General features: G+C 37.4%; 1 protein-coding gene across 10 annotated transcripts in view; it reads right to left on the reverse strand.

Annotated features, from left to right (window-relative positions):
* The window catches only part of trip12 (thyroid hormone receptor interactor 12), a 145817-nt gene that overhangs the window by 83941 nt on the left and 48088 nt on the right, over positions 1-13788 (reverse strand). For all 10 annotated transcript variants that reach the window (XM_072255057.1, XM_072255051.1, XM_072255053.1 and 7 more), the window contains 9 exons: positions 11522-11655; positions 10411-10494; positions 9225-9320; positions 8357-8508; positions 7523-7558; positions 7332-7427; positions 3933-4025; positions 2824-2985; positions 201-269 (listed from right to left, as the gene is read on the reverse strand). In XM_072255057.1, the coding sequence (XP_072111158.1) occupies positions 201-269; positions 2824-2985; positions 3933-4025; positions 7332-7427; positions 7523-7558; positions 8357-8508; positions 9225-9320; positions 10411-10494; positions 11522-11655 (922 nt within the window). The remainder of the gene's footprint in view (positions 1-200; positions 270-2823; positions 2986-3932; positions 4026-7331; positions 7428-7522; positions 7559-8356; positions 8509-9224; positions 9321-10410; positions 10495-11521; positions 11656-13788) is intronic.

Here is a 13788-nt window from a genome sequence, read left to right on the forward strand (position 1 = left end):
TCACCTTATCTCCTTGCCTGCTCATCGCCTCCCTCTAGTGGTGCCTCTCCTTTTCTTTCTTCCATTGCCTTCTGTAGATAAATTTTCTTACCCATGGACATTTTACTCAACACTGAAAAGTCTGACATGACAGTTTTTGTGTTTCTCAAGAGCATTATTTTGAACAGCATTCCATAAAATTGTCAAATAAAATATCTTACTTCTTCATGTTGGAAGTTGTCAACCAGTCGGGCAAAACACAGGCAAGTACTTTCAACAGATTTCTTGTCCTAATCAAAAACAAGAAGTTTCTCTTATTTTTTTTTAATTTATAGTTACAAAACTTTGACTCTCAGGATTTCATTCTTAAAGGACCAAAATTTCAAAATGAAATTAAAGTGAAATAACTGACAAAGCTTCACTTTCAAAAGTGAAATTCTTCATTCACTCAGCATGCAGGGCTTACAATCACAATTCCCAATTGTCCTTAAGAACATGAATGGCAAAGTTTGACTACTTTGTAGCAGGGTGCTCCACACAAAGTTGAGAAACCAACTGGAGGACTCTTGTACAGCAGCAGTATTTCCTTGTTCTGTTGTGCTACTTTTCCCAATATTTGATTTTCCCAGGTGGCTCAGGTTGCATGTGGTACTCAGTAAATGTCTTGAAAATTGCTGCATGACATATTGTAGATTTGCAGGAGCAATATCCCACTAATGGTGGAGGGAGTCAACATTAAAGATGAGTGGGTGGAGTGACAAATAGACTGTTTTCTCTAAGATGTCAGAGTTCCACTCATTCAAGGAAAAGGGGAGGATCATTTGTAAATGTTGTAAAGGCTTATGAGAGCCAGAAAGAGTTACTTAGCACAGAATTCCTACGATCTCACTTAATTCTTGTTGACAAGGAAGATGATCGGTTAAATACACAAATGCTTCTACGTGTAGGCAGTAGAATACTGCAAATACTTGAATCTGAAATATGCTTCTTTTGAGTGAGAGAATGCCCAAGTAGTGCTAGTGAGCAATTACCCAGTGAGTGAGCAACCTAAACAATTTTGGCATACATCTAGTTCTGAAAATTCTCTGCTAAATACTCGCGAGATGTCTATGGCCAAAATAATGCCTGAAACATTGACTGTACTTTCCACAGATGCTGCCTGGCCTGCTGAGTTCCTCCAGCATTTTGTGTGTTACCAGATTATGAGTCTTGTTTTATGCTATTGAGATTAACAATTTGGAATGACTGAGTAGACTGCTTTCAGAGCTAACCAAGTAATTGTTGATGCATTTTCAAATGAATGCCAGGGGGAAGAAATTTCTTTCTCTTAAAAGGGAAAGAGTCAAAAGTGTCCCCCACCAATGGAAACCTGGTGGTAATGTGGTCACTAGTTGTGTTAAATTTGTCCATTGAAGATGATACAAGAATATTAAAACTCAAAATACAGAGTTAAGTTTAAGAGGGAGGATGAAGTAACATGCGTCTCACCAACACAAGTGGATTCTATTATGATCAAGAAACCAGCAAGTTTGCTGTTGGCTTTTAGAAACCCACAATTGCTCTAGGGATAAAAAATTGTTTATTTGATCAAACTATTTACTAAAATTGGCTGCTGAAACAAAATGCATAAAAAGGAAATTTGACACTACTAGAAATATGCAAGATTTGATAGGTCAGTTACAGAGGTAGCACAAGTCAATCAACCTCCTGACAACTGCCTATGATATGAATTGAGCAGGAAAGTAAATGCAGATATCTACTTTACTGAATCCTGTAACTTCAGAATTGTTGTAGTGAACAATCAAATAAAGCTTTTATTTGAGTCAAACTTAACCAGTATAGTTTAAGAGTTCATAAATCTGCATGCCAAATTTATTCTTTCCATAACGTTTGTTCCTCCAAATGCCTCAACACTACAGCATTCTTCCATGTCACTTGTTTTATCATGACCAATAAGTAAAATAATCATCTAATTCATCCTGAGAGAAAACTGGGACACAATGCCTCATTATAAATGGTGAAAAAAACATAGACAAAACCTATAGTGTAGATATATTGCTTTTAGTGGCCTTCACGGGCTTTGCAGTATCTTTACTACTGGATTAATCCTCGGTAAAACCACAATATATATTGTGGAAGCTCTACTAGAATTGCCAAAATAAAACTCAACATACTATGATATTCAGCTTTATCAAAGACCTTAATGCACATTGTAAAATGATGAATTGCAAAGTAAGAAACAGTGGCCAGTTACAACCTATTTTGAAGTTTCATTCGGTAAATGTTAGACAAGAACCCTTGGTTTTCTACCAGGTGACATTTTGCAGCAGCTCAAGGACTTTCATGACTACAACTGATTCAGAATTTGGAGCTAATGGACTAAGAAATTATAATAAATAGAATTCAGTTTATAATCAATGAACTTTTAAAAACCCTGCTTCACTTTAAATTTTCGAAGATTAGTTGATCAGTGTTCTCTGGTGTGACTTGCAGCCTGTTCACTTCCAAATCACATGAACTTATGCCACTGAAAGCAACATATCTACACAAAATCCAAAATGGTACAAGTGCAGACTGGAAGCAATTTTCTGGAAATGAGTGAGAAACTAACTGGCAGGAAGAGGGGTTGAAAAGGGAGAGGAATCTAAACTAATCAAAAGATATCCATCAGGAGAACACCAATTGTCACCAATAGCTGTAGGAATTTAAGCATGGAGTCTCAGGCTTAGAAAGCAAACAGTAGCTTGGTTTTGTAAATTACTCCTTGTTCTTCAAAATTACAAAATTTCTATAAAATTGATACATCTTATCTGTCATTAGCAATAGTAAATGCCTCTTTCATACCTGATGAGTCAGTCTCTGGGTTAGCAAAGGTAATGAATCAGCAACGAAGTGAAATTCATCAGGAGTAATACTCTGGCAACAGTTTGCTGCAATTGCCAAAGCATTTCGCTGTGCATTGATGCTGAAGAACTCCAAGTAGAGCAAGCAATCAGCCAATCCACCCTTTAAAATAAATAAAATGCATTGAGAGGGGATTGGGAGAAAAGTAAAAGATCATTCACAAAACTTCTTCTGAAACTTCATTTACTCTTTTAAAAAAAAAAGTTTTGATAAAAGTTTGGATATAATGTTGGTTGCCGAAAGACAAGTCAAAAAAAGGACAAGGTGGAAGCTTTTAAATGAAGCAAGGAGTATTTAATCTAGTTACACAAATAAATTGCTTGCACCAGCTTTTTGTTTACTTATAGTATTTCTATTTTAGTATTTCAAAATATTGTAGCCAAGGAATTATTCCTGTCCTTTAGATGCCCCACAGGGAAATGCACACTTCCAGATACAATGAGTAGCTTTTGTCCCCCTTGGCAAAAACAGGTTATTGCAAGTTGATAACTTAAAAGGTAAATCAAAGAAAATTCCAAGATTTTTCTATGACTTGGGTGCTGCCTTTCTCTCCATGATTATTTGGCTCAATGATGCAATGGTACAATTATAGACCATTATAAATAGTTGATCAATTACTGATAAGATTACCAAAATTAAACTTTACTAAAACTGAAGCCTCTTAACACCTGATGCAGTTTCCACATGGGTTTAAAAAAAAGGTTTAAGCATAGTTTTATTTTTGATTGAAGTGTTCAGCTGTTCAATCCATACTACAAAAGGTGGTGGAGATACTGTTGTGTGATTTCAAAATGAGGGAAAATTGGGTAACAAAGTTGGCTACAATACAAATCCTGACATATATTGGTTTCCCACATTGGCCTTCCATCCTAAAATTTTCAGATGAGAACAAAAATCTCATCTGCAAATTACCTGGGATCACAAGTTCTGGCTAAACCAAGAGATGCTAGCCTTATGTTTACAGCCAAGCATCATTATCATGATATAAAGTCATTTAAGAATTTCAGTAACATCTTCAGCACACCAAAGACACTTATGGTAGTACTTACAGCTTGTAGGATGGCTTTACTATGTCTCCGAGATAACATTTCCAGAGCAGTCAAAGCTTGCTCAGCTACATCAATGCACTGAATGACTTGAAGCTAGAAAACATGGAAGTTACTTTCATAAAATGTTTACGAGAGTTTCCAATGAGAGATCAGTTACCAATTTTTTTTTTATACTTAAATTTTAGCTGGTCTTTAAAAGTGCTCTGCAGTACGAAATGTGAACCAAAACAATCATGATTACTCAATTAGTAACGCTCTTGAACTGACTTCCATTGTACATCTTCAGTTTTTGGCAAATTGTTGATTTAAGCAAAGATGATACATCCATTGCAATGCAAAATGATTCTAACGCACGCAAAATACTGAACCTTCAATCCACTTGGAAACATCAATTTCAAAATAAAATATTCCAAATGTAATTTACAAGTAGATTTAAATTTCAAAGTCAATACCAGGAGTTCACAGACCACATTCCAATAATTCTGAAATTACTGCAGCAGTTTAAAAGGCAGATCACAAGCAGCTTTGTGGCTAATTAAGGATGGGTAATTAAATGCTGGCCAAGCCTGCAAATTCTACACTCAGCCTGTGAACTCCACTCACAAAAGAAAATCTGCAGATGCTGGTAATCAAATACACAGAAAATGCTGGTAGAACTCAACAGACCAGGCAGTATCTATGGAAAAGAATAAACAGTCGATTTTTCGGGCAGAGACCCTTCATCAGGACTAATGAAAGGTCTCGGCCCGAAATGTCAACTGTTTACCTTTTCCACGGATGCTCCCTGGTCCATTGAATTTCTCCAGTATTTTGTGTGTGTTGCTGTGAATTCCTTATCCACTGAATATGAAAACTAATGATCTTAGTATGACTGGCCATTATTCAATATGCCAAGGATGTGGCTTAAGAGATTAACTCATTTTCAGAGTCCCGGGACCTCGTGGCTCTGGAGACAGGCGTACCGAAGGTCGGTGTCCCGTTAGGAAATCCGTGTGTCATGGGAGATGGAAGATCTCCGGCTGTGTGCCCAGAGACCCAAGATCTTTGGGAACAAAGCTCGGAAAAAGTGACGCAATGGATTTTTTTTTTTTTTTTTTTTTTTTTTTTTTTAAACACAACATTGTTGTTTATTATGACTCCCCTCTCGCTGTGAAACTGAGACACCTCTTTCTCCCTTATTGGGGGGGGTGGAGAAGGGGTATCAATGCTTTTTTTCCCTGCTGGTGGGGGAGGGGGACCGTCGCTTTGCTGCTACTTACACGTGGGAGGGAGACTTTGGGGTTCCTACATTTAACTCATTATTTGGGGGCTCTTCTCCGTGTTTGTGGATGGTTACAAAGAAAAAGCATTTCAGGATGTTTACTTTACACATTTGACGTTACATGTACCTTTGAAACATGAAGAGCCTTACACTCTGATAACCAGTCTGCCAATTTTTATGAATTTACAGATGTCAAAGATTGGTGGATCCAAATGAAAAGATGACTCCTGTAGCAGGGAAAATGACCTGGGATATTCTATGGTTTAGGCCCTAATCTGTTTAGGTCACCTGGTCCTTGGCTTGCTCATATTCTGTTGAGGGCTACTAACCATCTTCAAAGTGAAAGCCAGTACCCTCTTTCACTGTTGAGGAATACATTCCATGCATTGGATACATTTCACCATTCCTTTCACGCTGGTACCATATGTGCACACACATGTTAGTGCTGTTTTCCATTATGGCCAACTCACTAGTAATCAGAAAAATCAACTGCCAAAGGTCACTGACTGAAATTACAGAAACTGTGATGGGCCTTTGGGAGAGAAACAAGTTATGAAGTTAATTATTTTTTTTATATAAAACTGCCCATCTATAGCAGCAACTGCAAAATTACCTTTTCAATTATGTGTAAAACCCTTGTCAACAAAATCTATTATTAGAAAATAACCAATGAATTTAACAGCATGGAGAATACCACTATCAAGATGGAGAAAGACAGCAGCTGAGATTCAATTTAAATGTCATTTTTCCACATTGGTGATTGAATTGCCAAGACACATGGCACAAGAACAAGATGGCATAAAGTCTTTTAGAGAATATCTGTAACAGAGAGGAAGTATCATTGCTAGAGCATAACAGTATAGTACATTACAGGCCAAATGGTCCAAAATATTGTGCCAACCTTTCAGGATCAATCTAATGTTTCTGTCCCACATAGCCCCACTTTCATCATGTTTCTATCCAAGAAAATCTTAAAAGTCCTGAAGACATCTGCCTCTACAACCCCTGCAGCATGTTCCATACATTCACTACTCACTGTGCAAAAAAAAACCCTGATGTCTCCCTCTTCTTTCCTCCAATCACCTTTAAACTATGCTCTCTCATTTTAGCCACTTCCACCTTTAAAAAAGTCACTTGCTAGCTACTACCGATGATTCTCATCTTGTACACCTGTCAAGTCATTTCCAAAGAGAAAAGCCCCAAGCTCACTCAACCTTTTCTTGTTAGACATGTTCTCTAATCGAGGTAGTGTCCTGGTAAATCTCCTCTGCACCCTCTCTGAAGCTTCAGCAACCTTCCTATAATGAGGCATCCAGAACTGAACACAATGATCCAAGTGTGGTCTAACCAGGGTTCTATATGGCTGCAACATTACCTCACCACTCTTGCACTCAATCCCTGACTAGTTATATTCTTAAAATATCCCTGAAATTATGTAACAAGATCAGATTTAGAAAATCTTCAAAATGCATTCATATTTTTCATGCAGGTTGAACACCACTGTAAGAAGTTTCTTAAAGCAGGGAGATAGAGATTGAGGGAATTCAGGTACTTTGTTGACTGACAGCATAATGGTGGATTAAAGAAGCCAGAGGCAGTCAAGTGGCAATACTTAGAATTAAATTTGAAATAAAATGCTTAAATCATTTTGTTGCAAATAGAAATGTCAGCATCGTATTGTGGCTTGCTGATGTAAAGTGAAAACTCCTGATTTTCAGAAATCAACAGGAGCTTGTAAAGATGCTAAACATTTCATAGCAGTTAAAAGGTAATTAATTACAAAGTTAAGATTTGACATTTGCAACACTTGCCAAGAGAAAATAACAAATGGCCTGAAAATGTAGTTTTAGGAAAGGGGACGGGAAAGCAGAGTTAGGAGTCTTTGTTTGTTCAAACTATTCGTAACAAAATACTCCCTTCACCAAAAGGGAAAGCCATTTGAATTCCCAAATTAAAAATGGCTTAAGTCACAACTGTTAAACCTTAGCTAACAGTCAAGGTCATAATTAAAAATATTACTACTGAAATACATTTTCCTGCTATTACACATCAGATATCATTTTAATATCAGTATAAGAATAGAACACCAACAAAAGGAACCAATAGTGACATTTTTGCAATTGGCCCAATTATCTCACCTTTTCCAAAAACACTGGAATTGCATCAACAACCACAGCCGATGACCTAGGTAGAGCTTCCATCATGTAAGTCAATGCTCTGCAAGCATGGTTCATCTATCATATTAAAACAGGTAAACCATTTTAATAAATGAACAAGCTTGGGAAATATTTTAGCAACTATTCCAATACTTGCGATACAAAATACTCACAATGTCAAAGTTGTGCTCCATCTGTAACAAAGTTATCTGCAAGGAAATAAGAAATTATTAATGATAGCTCATGTATATATTTCAAGGATCAAGGGCATACAAAATATTAAACTGAACGAGACAACATATCCAGGGACAGTAAAAACATTAAGCTATTTAACGAGACTACTCCACCATTCAATTATACAATGTGACAAAAAAAAAAACAACAAAAAACTCTATAGATTTAAAATTGACAAATGGCCTTCCTAATTTTCCCAGTGGGAAGTGTTTCGATTTCCGATTTCCTTTGAACCTGTATCCTCTCCAAGTAGAAATATTTAGTTTCACAAAATCTATTTCTGGTTAAGATTTAGAAGATGTGCCATTCAAAGCAAGTCACCCACATAATACAACTGCTGTGGTTGCTTCACTTTTTAATGTCTCAACTTTGCTCAAAAATAATCTCCTTTATTTGGAGGTTCCCACCCATTATATTAAACCCAGGGTTTGTCATGCTCTTTCAGAGTTTGGACATTAACACACTGGTTGTTCAGATGGACAACCAACTGAGTGCAAAAAGCAAACTACAAACTGTAAATGAAACAAAGTTCAAATTGGGTTACAACTTAACATAGATACAAATGAAAGCTGCTCCTCAGCACAACTAAAAATGTCAAGAACTTTAACCACAGTCATTAACGTGATATTCCTTGTGGGCTGAACTCAAATTGGAAAACCCTGGAACTTAAATCAATATTTAGGATGTTACGTAAATGTACATAATCAAATAATGAGGCATCAGTTTTTGAATGTAACACAGCTTAAAAAAAACAGATACTTCAGAATACCAACCAAAGCTGGGACAACACTCTTCACTGGAAATCCTCCCAGGGTTTCTTCATTGCCCATTACCAACAACTGGCACATTTCAATAACTGCTTGAAGTTGCTGACTCTCATCTCCAGTAGCCTGTAGACCTTGTAGAAGCTGCTGTGCCTTGGAACCTTAGAAATAAAATGAATTTCAAATGCAATTGTGTAACTGAATTAGTATTATAACTGCATTTTGTAGCTGCCTTAAGATCATATCTCTCAATACAGCAGATTAGTTATACAGAGGAGAATTAATAACATTAACTGCAATAAAATTCTTTCAACCATCCAGATTGAAGTAAAACTACAAGTCCACACCATACCAATATGCAGCACCGTCACTGCAAAACACTGTCCATTACTTTGGCCATGTGTGCAGATGGGTGGCATGACAAAATACTAAGATTGAAAGCTTCAAGTTGAAATTGCTAGCCAATTCCAAAATATACAAATCCATTAGATAAAAAAATAAATGGAAATGTCTTAGCAATCTGTTAAATATGTACAATTTTTAGAAGAGTAGCTGGTGTGCAAATTGGATGATGTTAAAGAAAGAAATTACATCAGCCAGAATAGGATATTTTTAACTGAACACCATGGTACATTGTTGGAGTAAACTACAAATTTCCCCAGCATCTGGTTCATGCAGTAATTAACCCAAGAGTAATTGAAGCAGAGAATTTACATTCAAAGGAAAAGTTATACATCCTGTACAAACATGAAAAGTTGCAAAATCAAGGATGGATATCTTACACATTGCTGTTGGCTCAAAAGTACAACTTTTTTTGAAGTCTGACAAATTTATAGTAAAATTATTCTATGAATTAAATATCCACGTGGTTACTCACTTGCTCCGCTTCCAATTGTTCTATGAAAAAGTTGGGACATTCGTGGACCAAGAGGACCAAAAAGGTGGGGTGGAAGGCCACGTGCCTCCAATAAAGCTGGAAGACAAGGACAAGCTTTGGTCTGGTAAAACATTTTCCAAGTACAATAGTGTTCAGTTCATCGGGAACTCTAGGAGGATTACAACCCATTTTGATTTTTGTTTTGAAAAATATACGACTGAGCAAGTTTCTAAGAAAAAGCCGAGAAATTTATGGAAATTAATCCTTGCAGTATATAGATTACACAAAATAGATACAAGGCATAATGCACTTCCCAACTAGTGTAAATAAATCCCACCTGCTTTCCACATATAAATGTCAGTGTATAATGAGCAACATCAGCCCAAGGTTGTATTTACAGCAAAGCTGCAACTATTTCAGCTTTGGGAGGTGGTGGAGGAACCAAAATTATGAGAAGACAAAGTGAAACTTCAAAGAAACTGGAACAAATAGTCAAAAGATATGGAAGAGAGGGCAAGTTCCTATTTAACATTTATAAACTTCACTATGAAGTAGTTGGAACACAATAACAATGTCTTCACCACCTAAACCTCAAATACTATGAGGCATTTCAACTACTATGTCCAGCTTCCTGCCTCTAGATTGGCTGTGATAAAATGCTCTGCAGACAGACATTTCACCATATAATGCTCTGACAGCAACTGAGCTCTTTCACTTGTCTTCCATTTGACGGTGACACAAGCTATTATCAAGCACGAAGAAATCATGCTCCCAGGAAAATTCCATATTTTCCAATTATACAAAAAATAAAATCAAATACTGTGATGTCAGTTTGATGCCCAGATGGCGGATTTAAAAATATCTTCCGCCATGTCCAAGGTTTAAATTTTGTAGCTTCAAGATCAAATTCAGGAACAGCTTACTTTATATTAATGCAAATATACTTATAAAACTCAATGCCTTTCCCATTATGGACTCTTACCCTATCCTCAGGCACAGCAATTACATTCCACAAGTATTTCAACTGAACCATTTGTATAAAAGACCCCCTCTCCCCAAACAAAATATGTGAAGGGCAATTTCTCCTAAAGTTTACTAAGAAAGGACATCTTCTGACTTCACAGAAGTGAATTCATGAATACAAGTGCATAGCTTTAACAGCACATTACAGTGGAAGATTTCTTACCTTGTAGTCGACCCATCTCTGAATCATCAGACTCACTCTCCCCAGAGGTTGGCATTCCAACAGCTCCAGCCACAGAACTAGAAGCTGCAGTGAATAAAACAGTCACTACTTTTTGCTGATCAAGACTTCACTGAAGGCTCTTAAAATATTTAAAAGGATGCAGACAAGTTTTCCATGGGCAACAACACTTCAACTGGATACAATTGCTCCAACTTAATACCTAATGTCTATGCAAAATATATATTCAACAGTTCACAATGATTGTAATGACTAACTTATAAATCATTTCAGTAACATTCTATGAATATCTCAAATATTCTAACAAATACTACTGCAAGCATTGAAGGCAATCTACTGTTCATGCTCACCTTCCACAACAGGAGTCAACACCTAAATGAACTGTTCCCTCTGATAAGTAATCTGCATATTAGCTATCATGTATGCAATCAGCTTTTCAAAAAAATCAATGCTCTAATTACATGAGTTAAGAGCAAGAGTAATTACGAAGAACTTTTTAAATAAGCATCCAGATTGTGTTCAAAAGACTACATGGACCAAAATCTGAATATTCTGGCCCTCTATAAAAATTTCATTAAAGCTGATTTTCACATGCAAATCCCAGGGGGAGAAATGCAGCCATTTTAGAGAATCGGAATGAGGTAATCATAAATGTGAAGATTTATGTTTGGATAGTGAACAGATACATTTAATTCCAAAGGTTTCAAAACATATGACAGAGTAAGATTCAAAATATTCACTGGAAGACTGGAGACTCAATGGCTACTTGGGTTACAGGGGAACACATGCCACTTAAGACAAAAAATTTCAGGTGCCCAAAACCTCAAACTTCACTCAACTACCTACTCTGACTCAAATGTTTCAAGGGAATGGCCATAGCATGCCATTTTTAAACATTTACAAGTAAACTGTTGAGACTAGCATTATGTACTGAAGCAAAGCATAAATCACTTTGCATATTCCAAACCAAATGAAAGTACAGGTGTTCAAATTTTTAATCTGGAAGCATTGAGAATGGCTTCCCTCTCATGGAAAGACCTATTGCAATTTATTCAAGTCAATACCTTAAACCAATAGAGAACAACTTTCTGACCTGATGCTCCTTGAGGTACATCTTCTGTGCGTGCAGAAGAATTTGCTCCATCCTGGTTGTTATCAGGATCTGCCATCTTCTCCTGTCGGCGAGCCTCAGCTGCTCCTCTTTTGCCCAGGCCAGAGCCTCGCCGACTATTTGAATGTAGAAAAGAGAAAATAAAAATCAGTACTGTTCTAAGCAGCAGATCTCTCTGGGTTTAACATGATTCTAAGTGCCAATTCAAAATAGTGCAGAATTAGTGATTAAGTGCTGTATAGAGGTATTTGATAGTACTATAAGGCACTGCAGACTAACCTTTTAGCAACACTCACTAAAAACTGGATTTTCCTTGTCAACTTTGAATACTCCACTATTCTTTTCAGCCATAACAGCTTTTTTCTTTCAAGTCTAATCAACACCGTATTGAAGGAAATGTGGCATTCTGCACACATCATGCCTATGCAGTGATGATTTTGACCAGATTAATGGTTTCCAAGCTAGATGCTACAGCACAGAAACAGGCGCTTTGGCCCATGTTGTCCATGCCTAACTATTATTCCCATGGACCCACACAAGGACCATAGTTCTCCATACCCTTCCCATCCATGTGCCTACTCAAATTTCTCAAATGTTGAAAACAAAACCCACAACCACCATTTACTCTGTAGCTCATTGCATTAATTTCACCATCCTCTAAAAGAGACTCTCCCCTCTTCCCCTTAAGCATTTCACCTTTTGCCCTTAACCCTTAGTCTCAACCAACCTCATTGGAAAAAGCCTGCATTTACCCACTTCCATTTTGTATATCTGTATCAAATCTCCACTCATTCTTGTACAGAATACTGAATAAAGTCTTAATCAATTCAACCTTACCCGAAACCTCAAGTTTTCAAAGTCCTGGCAACATCCCTGTAAATTTCCTCTGCACTCTCCCAATCTTATTGATTTGACATCTTATCTCTAGGTAGATAACCAAAACTGCACAATACTCCAAATTAACCACACCAACATCTGATACAACTTTAACACAACATTCCAACTCCTGCACTCAATTTGATTCAAAGACCAAAGTGCCAAAGGCTTTCTTCACAACCCTATCTGTGATGTCACTTTCTAGGAACTATGGATCTGTATTCCCAGACCTCTGTTTTGAAGCACTCTCTGTGCCCTACTGCCCACTGTGCAAGTCCTGCCCTGATTTGCCCTCCTAATGGGCAATATCTCACACTCTGTCTGCATTTAATTCTGTCTGGCTTCTTTCAGCCCATTTTTCCAGCTGATCCAGATCCTGCTGCATGCTTAGAGTCTTCCTCACTGTCCACTACACCCCCAATCTTGCTAACATCCACAGATTTGATGACCCAGTTTACATTATCATCCAGATCGTTGATATAGATGACAAACAACAGAACCAGTACCAATCCCTGTGGCATACCACCCATCACAGGCCACCAGAGAAACCATCCACTGCCACTACCTACCTTCTCTTATGAAGCCAAAGTCAATCCAATTTAAGAGTTCACTGTTAATGGCAAATGACTGAACCTTCTTGACCAATCTGCCATCGGAGAACCTGTCAAAGGTCTTGCTAAAATCCTTGTAGGCAATTTCCACTGCCTTAACTTCAACTTTTCCAAAAAAAAAAACTCAAGATAGGTTAGACACGACTTACCATGCACAAAGTTATGTTGACCATCTTTAATCAGTCTCTTTCTATCCAAATACTTTTAAATCTGGTCCCTCAGAATACCTTACACTACTAATTTTCAGGCTCACTGGCCTATAATTTCCTGGATTATTCTTAAAACATTTCTTAAACATGAGCTATCCTCCAATCCTCTGGCACCTCACCCGTGGCCAAGGCTATTTTAATTATCTCCGGTAGGGCCCGGCCCCTGCAATTTCAGCACCAGCCTCCTACAAGGTGTTCAGTGGGAACACACTGTCAGGCTCTGGGGATTTATTCATCCTAATTTGCCACAAAACAGCAAACACATCCTCCTCTGTAATCTGCATATGGTCCATGATCTCACCACTGCTTTGCCTCACTTCTATATAGATTTTGTTTGTCTCCCAGGCAGAGACAAAAAATCCAATTTAGATCCCCATTTCTTTCAGCTCCATGCATAGATGCCAACTCTGATCTTCCAGAGGACCAATTCTGTCCCTTACCATCTCTTTGCTCTTAATATATAGATGCCCTTGGGACTCTCCTAGATTGTCTGCTAGAGCAACCTCATGCTCTCTTTTAGCCCCAACTTAAGTGTTCTTTTCCATTTCTTATT

This window comes from Mobula birostris, chromosome 4 (genome assembly GCF_030028105.1).
Source record: "Mobula birostris isolate sMobBir1 chromosome 4, sMobBir1.hap1, whole genome shotgun sequence".
NCBI classification, from domain to species: Eukaryota; Metazoa; Chordata; class Chondrichthyes; order Myliobatiformes; family Myliobatidae; genus Mobula; species Mobula birostris.